The sequence below is a fragment of the Aplidium turbinatum genome, chromosome 9, assembly GCF_918807975.1.
Source record: "Aplidium turbinatum chromosome 9, kaAplTurb1.1, whole genome shotgun sequence".
Taxonomy (NCBI): Eukaryota; Metazoa; Chordata; class Ascidiacea; order Aplousobranchia; family Polyclinidae; genus Aplidium; species Aplidium turbinatum.
In genome coordinates this window covers 16,936,891-16,949,314 of record NC_137480.1, presented here as the reverse complement: position 1 = coordinate 16,949,314, position 12,424 = coordinate 16,936,891, and the positions used below count along the sequence as shown (strand labels likewise).

The 12,424-nt window shown below is 36.2% G+C and overlaps 1 protein-coding gene and 1 pseudogene across 1 annotated transcript; one reads left to right on the top strand and one right to left on the bottom strand.

Annotated features, from left to right (window-relative positions):
* The window catches only part of LOC145776957 (uncharacterized), an 868,661-nt pseudogene that overhangs the window by 282,850 nt on the left and 573,387 nt on the right, over nt 1-12,424 (top strand).
* LOC145777404 (D-aminoacyl-tRNA deacylase 2-like) lies at nt 3,987-4,487 on the bottom strand. Its single transcript, XM_082588773.1, has one exon. It carries the CDS (start codon nt 4,485-4,487, stop codon nt 3,987-3,989), a length of 501 nt encoding a protein of 166 aa, XP_082444899.1.

Genomic DNA, 12,424 nt, shown 5'->3' with positions numbered 1-12,424 from the left:
TCGGCCAGAGGTTACCACTAACCAACGTAACAAGGGCTGGTACAAACCGCATTGCGCACAGTTGCACAAGCGGCATAATCAATACAACAACGGACTCGCGCAAACTGCAAGGCGCACACACGTCCGTTGCCATAGAAACCCGATCAAAGGCGGGGAATATGCGCATCTTTTGTTTCATCTGCAACACGAAAACGGGCGTATTACAGCGAATTGAAACTTGAAAGCTGGTCAGCCATAAGTTGCAATATTGTAGTGAAAAGGGAGCAATGTCAAGTCGAAAACTTAATCAAACGTCTCTCTGTAAATATGTTTCAAGGGCTGTTTACGGATGTCAGCAACTTTTAAATTTATTAAAGGTGACGTGCTGTTGAATTGATGTAAACATGAATGATTTTGCTTTCAACAGGTATATTTTCAAGCATATGATCAAGTTAGTATTTTCATTCCATTTACAGTATACCTTTTAGTAAACCTTTTCGTCTCTTGTTCGTTGCTAAACTTTATGTTGTGCTTAGCTTAAAAAGTCGCAGTCCACCAACCGCTAGCCAACGCAGACGCATAGCATGTGTTTTGGTCGAGCTTTGTTTATAATAATTAATGGCAGGTCGAACGTAGCGATAACTCCGAGTGTGGCAATAAAAGCAATCCTAGTGTGACGACATAATTACGTCATCCATCTGCGTGACATTTCGCTGAATTTACGTTGCTGCTGATGAAACACGCTTTCGCCCCCACGGCCAAAAAAATAGTTAGGCGCCTATGATTTTAACTATTCAAAAGTACTAACTTATAGACATAAACATTATTTTTTTTGTAACATTTTCTTTGTTTTATTTTTCCTTCATATCTTAAATTTTTCTGAAGGTGATGCAACCTTGCCAAATTTCTTTCAACTCAATAACTTACTTCGGTCACAAGCACGTTTTAACGTTCGCGTTTTGTCGCTTCTACCTTTTTCTACACCTTTGCTATGTTGACGTGAATTGTTTTTGATATCATGATCAGAAATAAAAACAACTGAACTGACATGACGAATTCAAGCACGTTTTAACGTTCGCGTTTTGTCGCTTCTACCTTTGCTATGTTGACGTGTATTGTTTTTGATATGATGGTCAAAAATAAAAATAACTGAACTGACATGACGAATTTTAATTTAATAGTTTAAACATTTTATTTTTATTCCTTTCTGCACAATTTCAACGTTTAGCGACGTTAAAACGATGTGAAAACGGCAATTGTAATTAGGCTACAGTACCCGATAATTTCCTTTTAAAAATTTCAAAAACTCGCCGAATAGGGCACTCGCTGAAAAAGGCTCTCGCCGAATAGGGAACTCGCCGAATCGGACTAGTCGAATCGGACTCGCCGAATCGGACTCGCCGAAACAGGCCATTCCGGCTTTCTAAGCTCCTACAAGAACTTACACAATATACATACGTTGTATTCTGCAATGATGAATGTTAGAAGCTGTGCAACTGTGTTGCAAGACCTAAGGGGCTTTTTCACCAACTTTTTGGCAAGGCTCAGTTTTTGGCGAAGAAATACGAATGCTTCGGAGAGCACCTAGACAACAACATCGACCTAACATTCCAGCTGAAACTGCGGAAATCTATTTCAAACGAACAGTTTTGCTTCCTTTTCTTGACATATTGCATGACACAAATTCACGAGAGATTCAATGAGCACTGCTCGCTAGCTTTTAAAGTCAGCACATTTCTGCCTTTGTTGATTCATGAAGATGAGGACTGCCCGATTGATGAGATTTTTGACTTCTACCATGAAATGTTGGATGATGAACCAAGCAATTGCTTTGCAGCTACTATTGAATTACGAAGATGGAGAGCGAATTGGCTTGCAGTTTCTGTGGATAAACGACCTGCACTTATCCGATTATCCATAAATTACTTCGAATATTTGTTACGCTTTCAGTTACAACTACCTCCAATGAGCAATGTTTCAGTTCACTAAAGTATCTGAAAAATTATTACCGCACAGCGCACAACCATGACCGAGCCATGTTTGGATGGTCTAGCTCAGATGTATTTAAACAATGATATTGTACTCGAGTATGATGCAGTCATTGATATATTTTCCAAGCGCAGCCATCGCATTAAACTGTAAATTGCCATTGCAAATCGCTGAGAATGTTCACAAGATATTCGAGGTCGGAAGGACTAACGTATTGTTTATGTTCTGAAGTGTTTGATACGTTCAGCAATGTTGGGCGAAGGAAGAGGTTTTGTTGCATGGGTAAAACGTCAAAATTCAGTCATTCAACTTACACAATTGCTGCTTACACAGGGAAGCCTTGATGATCAAAAATTTGCCAATGGAGCTGACAGAAACAATGAACGACTGTATCCAAATTGTTAACTCTATTAAAGCAAGAGCTTTAATTTCAAGAATTTTTTCATTGGAATGCGAAGAAATGGGATCAGAACATCGATCACTGCTATTTTACACTTCTGTGCGTTGACTTTCTTGAGAAAAAGTTCTGGAAAGACTTTTCAAGCTACGGCATGAAATAAGTCAATTCTTATTGAATCAGAACAACCATGATTTGTATAAACATCTTGAAGATAATCATTGGATTGCTAAACTTGCATACATGGCCGACATACATGAACACTTGAATGAACTCAATATCAAAATGCAAGGCAAAGATGAAAACATACTGACATGTTTTGACAAGATAAGAGGATTTAAAGAGAAAATAGTACTCTGGAAAAATGAGTTAAGGGGATCACTGAAAATGTTTCCCAGAAGCAACCTAAATAGTATTGATAAAGAATTGGTGTTTGATTTGACGAAAGAGCACTTAACTTTGTCACTTGAGAAATATGGCCATTACTTTTTAACAATTAACACGGAACAATACGATTGAATTGGAAATCCTTTCACGGCTAACCCTATTGGGTCTGTGAGAAATGTAAAGTATGTACAGTTGTACACCTTTGCATAAAGTCAAAAAAAAGGTTGTTTAAAATTTTACAAAATGAACAACTTTTTGCTGTTTGAGTAGATTTTAGGTAAAAATGGCACAGGAAAAATGACACAAAGTGCAGATCTTGTCTGCAAATTAGCGTCTCCAAATCAGCCATTCCGTCAATATTTGTTTCTGTTGCTTAGGAAACTTCCGAAAAAAATGTTACATCAAATAGTTGAAATTTTGTTTAATAAAATTATACTGAAAAAATGTCTTTCAATTCAAATTATTGAAATAAGTCACTTGGAGCACAATTGTTAAAATTAATATATTCATTGCGATGCATCAATAGATACAACTGCAATGCAATTAGCTAAAACGTCATAAAAATCTGAATAAAATTTTTTCTAGCCTTCCGTTTTTTGCAACATTTTAACCAAAATTGGAGCATTCACTTGAAGCAAGAATAAAGCCAGAAGAAGAAGCTGCACCAAACCATAGAAAAACTGCTTGTTGGGCAGGCAGTTTAGGATTAGTTTTTTCAAGCCAAAATGAAACATGGCTGTAGTGTATAAAATGTAAGTCAAAATTAAACAAATTTCATTATAGAAAAAAGTTTCTCAAACCATATTTATATCATTTTTTTTAAATAGAAAAACAGCAAATACAAAACGCAACCTAAAAATATGAAGCAGTTCATGCCAGATCTTCAAAACATAAATTGTTTTAAACAAAACTTCTTCACCTTGTTGCTTTTAAAGGATTTTGCTTAATTTAAAATTGTTCTTCAAAGAAAGCACCCTAAACTTCACTTGGACCAGCAATTGTTTCAAAGAAACATGTTGCTGTGATCACAAAAGTAAAGAAATTTTGGAAAATATTCATGATTGGATAAAATATAAATATATGCAAATTTGAAAACTGGATGAAATTAATCAAGAATTATGAGACTAAAGAAGAATGATGGACTACATATCAGTAGTGGCCAAGAACCTGCCAGATGAAAACATGATATTCATTTTGCAGTCAATAAAATCAACTTAAAAACTTGTACAACATATCAATTAATATCAATAATGTGCGTGTACGGTCCATTAGTTTCAACATTCAATACTTGTAAATTTCCATAAGTTCCCCACTTGGTGAAAATATTGTCACCATTTTCTTTATGCAACACTTCTTTGCATCTAGAAGCAAACTGATGGTACAAATCAAAACCCAATTTTTTGTCGATGTTAGAGTGATACTGCATACGTTTTCCTTTTAATTTCCCACCAAGAGTGGCTTGTGGAACTATTAAAATAGACCCTGGGAGATCAACAATTGAAACTAATTGACCAGATTCGTTTTTGCATAGTCTTACTGTTGTCACAGTGTTCACAACTTTAGCTATGGTATCTTCAGTAGCTCCTTTAAAAAAACAAATATAAACAACCATTCCTCGATTAATTTTGACAAACTCAGCTGGACTTGCACATGTTTCTTCTTTCACTTTCAACTTTGCTGCAATACATTGTTGCAAGATTACTTTGACAACACCTTGTTTCTCTTCATTTTCCATACTTTATCAAATACTGTCAATGCATGCTTAACAAGTTTAACATGTTTACAAGTTTAACAGAAGCATTTTATTTCAAACTAAATTGCCTACTAAAAAACGTATTGTATAAAACTTTTTAAAGCCACCAAACTAACTTGTTGAGAGCAACAATGTAATGCGTCGTTTGGCAAACACGGTCACATCCTCTTATGACGAACGGAAAATTACCCAGAGAAATTCTCAAAATCCAGCAAATTAAAAAAACTCTAAATTTAATACCGTATTTATCTGTGTATAAATCGCAAAATTTTGCACCAAATCTTGTCTAAAAAAGGTTGGGGTGCGACTTATACACAAAGTTCTGAACTTCTGACAAACAAATGCTACAGATCTACGTTTGGTGATTAAGCGTTTATACAGATTAAGCGTTTGTATTTTGAGTGCGAGGATTGCGAGCATCACATTAATATGCTCACTGCACAGCATGCATGTGAATTTTAACGCAAACATCTCGCATGTGCGTGTGCGGCACGCTTGATTTCAATGAGAAAAAGGTACGTCTCGACAAGAAAACACATGGCGACATGAAAGTACAGTATTTTTTTTATTTCAAAACAATTGTCTTTGCGAATTGATGATTGTTGTTTTTCAATAAAATTTGCTAAAAAAAATTTTGTACCAATATTTGAGCCAAATTTTGGGGTGCGACTTATACACAGATAAATACAGTAGGCTACTCATATTTGAAGACATAAAAATTGGGCTGTAGGCTACTCAAATTAAAAATTGACTACAAAAATGCAGCAGCCTAACGATTGAGTCACTTCGGGTCAAAATTTAGATAAAAAAAAAGAAAGCTTCCGTGTAGTATCGAACTCATTCCCTCTGGAATACCAGCCCAAGAAGTATTGTGTGCGCCACTGATCCAGTTGAATAAAGCTATTGAATTTAGAACTTTTTTCTTCTCTTCTAGTCTTTTACTTTGAAAGAAAAAAGTGCCTATATACAGTAGTGACATCATGACCAGTCAAATAGTGTTTCAGATTCAAAGACCGGAGCCGGTCAAATAGCCGAATTGTGGTCAATTCTCAGTTATGACAAACTATTGTTATGTCCTAGCTCAGTTGTAAATTCTTGTCTTTTTTTCTAGTTTTTACTTTTAACAAATTCCAGTCATTTCTTAGCACAATTTATAATTCTTTATTTTTGTCAGTATTGTTGTTGTTTTTCTTTGTGTTTGTGTTTTTTTTTCAGTACTATTAATCCAATTATATATTGTATCCAGTAAAACATCCCATGTGGGGGCACCTTGACTTAGATAACCACATTGTTTTTTTGGTGCCTCCATGGTGTAGTTTCCATATCAAAAAAGTGTTTTGTTATATCTCTTGATGTGTACATAAAAAATGAATGTGGAGCTATGCCGAAACAAACTTGATTGCTTGCTTCTAGTTTTTATTTTTAACAAATTCCAGTCATTTCTTAGCACAATTTCTCTCAAAAATCACACCTTCTAATGGGCGGAAAATTACGTTTTGCTGAGGTCTGAAATTAAAATTTAAATCTATTCTCATTGTATTACAACAATCACTCTTAAATTCATCATCTCAACACTTCAAGACAACTTTTCACTTTCACTTTACTACGCTGAAGAAATCGGAAGATATGAGAGCAATGCTGTACTTGAGAGCAATGCTGCCACAGCAAAATCGAAAAAAGCAAAAGATTTAAGAAAAAAAAGCACAAGATTTGGATACAAAAGCACAAGATTGCAAAATTGAACCTTTGCGACCCATTTTGCACCAATTTGAAGATTAACATTACTCTGAAATCAACAGTTTAGAGAAGATACAGTACGTATGCTTACTATTCACTGTTCTCTTTCAGTTTGTGGTTTTTCATTTAATATCACAAATCTCACAAAAGGCTAGCCTACATATCGATCAGTTTTGTCTTCTTGTATCAAACTTTCAAAATCATGATCATTCAACCATTGACAATTAAAAGGCTGTTTATACCACTTTTTCGTTTTGGGACTTGGTGAATGATTGTCATTATTTGATGCTGATGTACCCAGTAGCGTAGCCAGGAATTTTGAAAGGGGGGGGGTTTTGACGACCAAGCGGCGGGGGGTCTGAGGGACTCCCCCAGAAAATTTTGAAAAATTACTTTGAATTTGGTGCATTCTGAGAGCATTTTCAACAAAAATGTGGGTATGAATATTCCTGTAAAATGGTGCTGTCCGGTCGCATAGCAAAAGGATAAGATCATGTTTTCTTGGGCATTTTTCGGAAATAAAGCTAAGTCTCTGTTTTCTTGTTGATAATTCCTGGCTGAGATGTTTGAATGTTTGATATTGGCAAAACTCGCTCTTTTAATGTAGTTTTGTATAAAATTAGGCAATTTTTTTTTAGACTGAAAGCATCATTCTCAATATCGTAACGTCACACGCGTGCCAAAGAGGGGGTTGTAACCCCAAAACCCCCCCTTGGCTACGCTACTGGATGTACCGGTACTCTTTTCGCTGCTCTTGTTATCTAGTATCGAGCAACACAACCTCTGAGTCTGAGGACGAGCACATAGGCTACCGTACTCTCTTCAAATCAAGTTTTTAGCTGATCTTGTCAGGCATGATAACTCAATGAGCAAAATTGGTCAATATGTCTAAGTACAGTACCAGAAACCTAGTTACCAAAAGCTTTTAGTTCTGGTCCACTCAAACCATGGTATAGCAACGATTGCTTTGAATTTAATCAAAAAGCATAAGATTTAGCCAAAAATCGATCGGAAAGCACAAGATCAAAAGTAAAAACACAAGATCTTGTGGTAACTGCTAAAACACAAGCCGTGGCACCACTGCTCAGTGGTCCCATCCAAAAATTTGAAAAAAACCTAGATTTTATCTAGAAAAAACCCAGATTGGCTAAAAAAACCCAGATGTTCATAATAGGTAATAGAAAAGCTTCGAGATGTCTACTACACTTTTTGCTATCTTTAAATTTTGTACCACCCATTGACTATTCAAATACATTTCATTCTATAAGAGTTACCATATTTTCTGCAAGTCTTTTTGTCTTTGGAGTCGTTTTTCATAACGTTGATGGCAAAGACCCTCCAGGCCTCGAAATTCCGGCGGTCATGGCGGACATGACCTCCGGAATGACCTTGAATGTCTGCCGAAGCCGACTCATTGGTCGGTCATAAATGACCGCGCAAAATTATTGACAAAAATAAAGCTAATGCAGCAAAAATATATTTTAAATTTGAATTGTTACAATTATTGTTTAACGCGAACAAATACGGAGCTGAAACGATAATAGTACAGGCAATTGCTTTAAAGATCACATTAGAGTGGCGTGGTTAACGAGCTGATGGCAAAAGTAGCCATTTTTACATCATTTCAACGCCTTGCAATGTTGCCTTGAAATAAAGTTGTTTGAACTTTTCGACAGGATATGTATTCTAATTTTAACAATGAGGATTATTGCGTTACATTGATCGTTTGTTAAAAAGAAACGTCACAGAAAGCAAGTCTCAGCTGGGTTCCGCACGTGATTAGGCGAATGTAGCGACCTTAATCATGCTGATACTGATAGAAATAGAATTTCTGCACAGAAGGGAGGGTGTTAGACTAACACTATTGTGTTAGTTAGTTAACACTAACACTATTGAGTCACTAATGCGCATTTGTCTGGACGGTCCTGACATGGAGATTTACAACCCGCGCCGGCAGTAATCGCTTGGCACAACGATTCTATAACGCGAAAACCACGGAATAAGTGATCATAGTTGCTTTTGTATTATAATAAGGAAATTTGGATTGTTGTTTTCAATTGTGTTTATTGCGTGATTACACGACTGTCATTAACACACTGATTTCTTTGCAAGCAATCTGCTCCAGTATACTTCAGGGTCAGTTAATTAAGCCATCAACCATTGCAGAGTTATTCTGTTGTAGAAAATCTTCTTCTACAAACACGACTACACAATACTGTAGTGTGATTTTGTGCAAAATCTACATGCAAAAAATATGTCCGGTTGAGATATTAAATGTCCGCTGAAAGGGCCAGTCCGGTAGGACATGCTTGACCGCCGGAAAAAAATACAAATTTCGAGGCCTGCCCTTCATTACTTCGTTCACCAATTTTCTTTTAGGTTCCCAGGTATGACAGTTTTGCCCCATTCTTTTTATGGCCTGTTTTGCTATCAACAAATCTTTCACTAGCAATTGAACCAAAACTAGTGATACTCAGCAGATCAGCTTGGTAAAACTGCATTTGAACTTGACTGAAAATCATTACCAGTACTCAAACTGATTGATTGAATCTTTTTTGATTGATTGGAACTGAATGCTTTATTTGTGATCAGGAGGGGGAACTAGCTTATAGTTTTAAATCAGAAAGAATTTATTTCAGATAGGCTAAATTTTGTAGCGAAATAATTATTTAAAATGGTTAATTCAGCTCGCAATTCTAACAATTTTATGCAAAATCATTAGATATTTAAGAAAAGTTAAAAGTGCAGAAAAAAAACCCAGATATCAACGTTTTATAAAAAAAACAACTTAAAAACCCAGATGGGTAGCAAAAAACCCAGATCTGGGTTTAAAAACCCAGGAATGGGAGCCCTGCCACTGCTTGAGAGGTTAACTGTTATTTTTTTATTCACTTATTAAAAACAGTGTTGCCGCACGCTGCAGGATAAATTTCCCCCTTTAAACGCAACTTCATTTCACCCAGTGGCGTAAACAGAGGAGGCCATGCCCCTCTCTTTAAAAAATGTTAGTTTTTTTAGCGTTGTTGCACTTCATTTTATTTAAAAATAAAACACTGTACAAAAGCGTACATAGTTGTTTGTATATTAAGCTCACCATATGAAATATTCACCGGACCGCAAAAATATTCAACTTGTCAAATGGACCTTTGCTAACATTAGTTGAGTAGCTCTGCAGTAAACTATTGGTAACTTCATCATTGCTGAACTGTTTTCCGACAAAGAAAAATAAATTGAATTGAAATTGAAAGTAGGTTGTTTAAGAAATGTTAGAACAATTCACATCGGCAAATTACGTTGAAACAAGATTGGCTGATGTGCAGTAAAAACGAAAAAAAAGTTATTTGCTGCAGTAATACTCAAGTGAAGTCCTGTGGTTTTATGCAGATATCGAAAATCGTCTTTGTAACCTATGAGAAAAACAAAAAACACCTTCACAAAAACTGTTATCAGGTTGTCAGTACAGTGCATTGCCTAATGTCAACCGCAAAATTTATTATGAGTGATGTCACATGTCACGCATGATAGCGCTACAAACATCAGGGATGTCTTATGTCACGCATGAAAGCGTAACCTTTTTCAGGGCATTGCGTTAGGTTAAAGCAGTGGTTACCAACCTTTTTTATCCTGTGGACCCTTTTAGTCAATATTCAAATCTAAATTCCCCCCTTATAAATTTAGTTTGTTGAAAACTCGTTTACATTAATATTTTAATCTAAGTCTTATAAGATAAACTAAACTTTCTCTAGTAATAAGCCTTTTAGCCTGTAATTTTCCTTTTTATTCAATCAATCATAGCCTACTAAAATAACTTAATTAACGAAGAACGTTGGTGAAAGTATTTTATTGAAAGAAAAAAAAGATATGTAAATACCAACTGAAAGTCTCCCTCAACCATGTAAACATTGATCTGGATTCATGGGAACAACTTGCTAGTGACAGATTACTCTGGAGAAAAAGAAATAGGGAAGACACGAAAATCTTCCAAAAAAACAGGATACAAAAAGCCCATGAAAAACAAAACACTAGATAAGAAAAGCTAAAACTACCACGCCCCCCACCATGCATATAATGTGATTTTTTCCCACGTCCTTTCCATCATAGATTGGGCTTCCAAAGCCACATATGACATCACCATGCAAAGCCAAATTCGATCGGACACGAGCTGGAAGAATCAACGACATTCAAAATATACGGTTAGAGTCAATGCATATCCAACTGTGTGAAGCTTGTGATTTTTTTGTTTCGACAACTGATGAATGTGATGGAATAGTATTGAAAAGAGTATAACGAATATCATTCTCCACGTTTAACCTGTTTCTCTGTTTTCTTTTCATCTGCGAGAGTTGGAAAACTTGATTTGCATAGATAAGTGGAAGCAAACGAAAGGATACTTCGAATACCTTTCTCTGCCACTTTGGGATAGGAATTACATGTTAATGGCCACAATCCAGTGATTGATTTTTTTCTCTGAATAAGTTTCTTGCGCAAGAATCCATTTTGAGTTCTAAAAATTCATTCTGCAATTTATCGGGAAGTTCATCGTCATAAATTTCAGGAAAATATCAAATAAATTCCAGTTCTAATGCTGTGAGATGTTGCAAAATCAATTATTTTTCCAACTCTAGAAGAACTTGTTCTTTGCCGTCAACAATCAGCACCGACCGATGATAATTCTTTAAATACAGTGACATGTTCAATTGTTCATTCTAACTTCTCTTTCAATCATCAAGCTTGCTAGTGAAAGCTTCCAAAGCATCTTTAAATGCTGAGCGGTACTGGCATCTGCTCCTGGAAGGGCCACCCAAGCCAGGCTGGTCAAAAGATAGACTATAGAGGCCAGACAAAATGTACTCTCCCCGCTATCAGGACAGCAGAGCATTCTAGTACCTTAAGACAATCTCCTAATGACAGTGACATAAATCAATCACTCTCTTCCAACCTGCCTTGAGTCAGCATCGAAGCAGTATAGTTTGTAAATTCACATGGTATCAATATGTCATATGTCAATGGCGCATGGATACAGATAACCCATGTTGATGCGCAATCTGCTTCAAACAGAAATGGTGATTAAATATATATTATACCGTATTGGTGTTTTTCCCTTGCATTTTCAGATTCAGTTTATTCAATGGACCAAACATATCAACCAATAAGCAAGGAATCTAATCCATCTGTCACCATTTAGCAATGAAACAAATTCCAATTTTATTTAAAGGTCAAAAAATAATTTAAGCTCGTTTCTCTCAAACACTCGCTTGGTTACGTTTCCTCTTGAAAGCCATCGAGTATTTGAATGAAAAAGAAGTAGGCCTACGTGATGATCTGCATCCATGTCAGTGCACAGTTGCTTAAATAATCGGGAGTTAAGGGCTCCTCCTTAAAGCTAGATCTGGTCTAGGCCAATTTACTAGGCTCAAAAAGCTTTACAATCTTAAAACCAAAGTCCCCCCTAAAAATTGCAAGATTCCCCCCTAGTGGGGAATTCCCCCCGGTTGGGAACCACTGCGCTAAAGCATAGGTTAAAGTGCCTACTGCAAATCCAATTGTATTCAGGAAATTTGTTGTTTGTTTTTCTTATCATTGATTCAGTATTATGGTTGGAAAAGCGATGCTGGTTCAAATCTTCTGGTGTGCACTTTAGCAATGCATTTTGTTTTCAACTAAGCCATAGGTGCGTGTAGCCCAAAAAGTTTAAGAACCTCTGCCTTACATACAAGGATGCAAAACTACCAGGAGTAACTTTTCAAAGACTTTCAGTTCAAAGGTAAAAATTCAACAGCCAAACCAAATGCTTTGTCCACCTGTTAGCTCAGTGGTTAAGCGTCCTACCGAAGATCAATAGGCCTAGGAGTCGATTCAGCTCACTGGGTGTGCACTTGATCAACTCGTTTCAGGACTGCTCTCAATTTAGTGGGACCTAGTAGATGGAATAGCTCAAAGACAACAACACTTCAACAACAATAGAAACTTCACTCTGTCAATCTTAGTAACCGGCCCTGCATCGCCGATTCAAAGCCTGTACAGTGTACAAGTATGCGAAACTGCCACGAATAACTAATCATGAACGTTTTTTTCAGTTTGAGGATAAAAATTCAAAATCAAACCAAAGGCATGCATTTTGCATGCTTAGTTATAAGAATTGTGGTTGATTTTTCGATTGTAGGCTAACTTTTGATTCTATG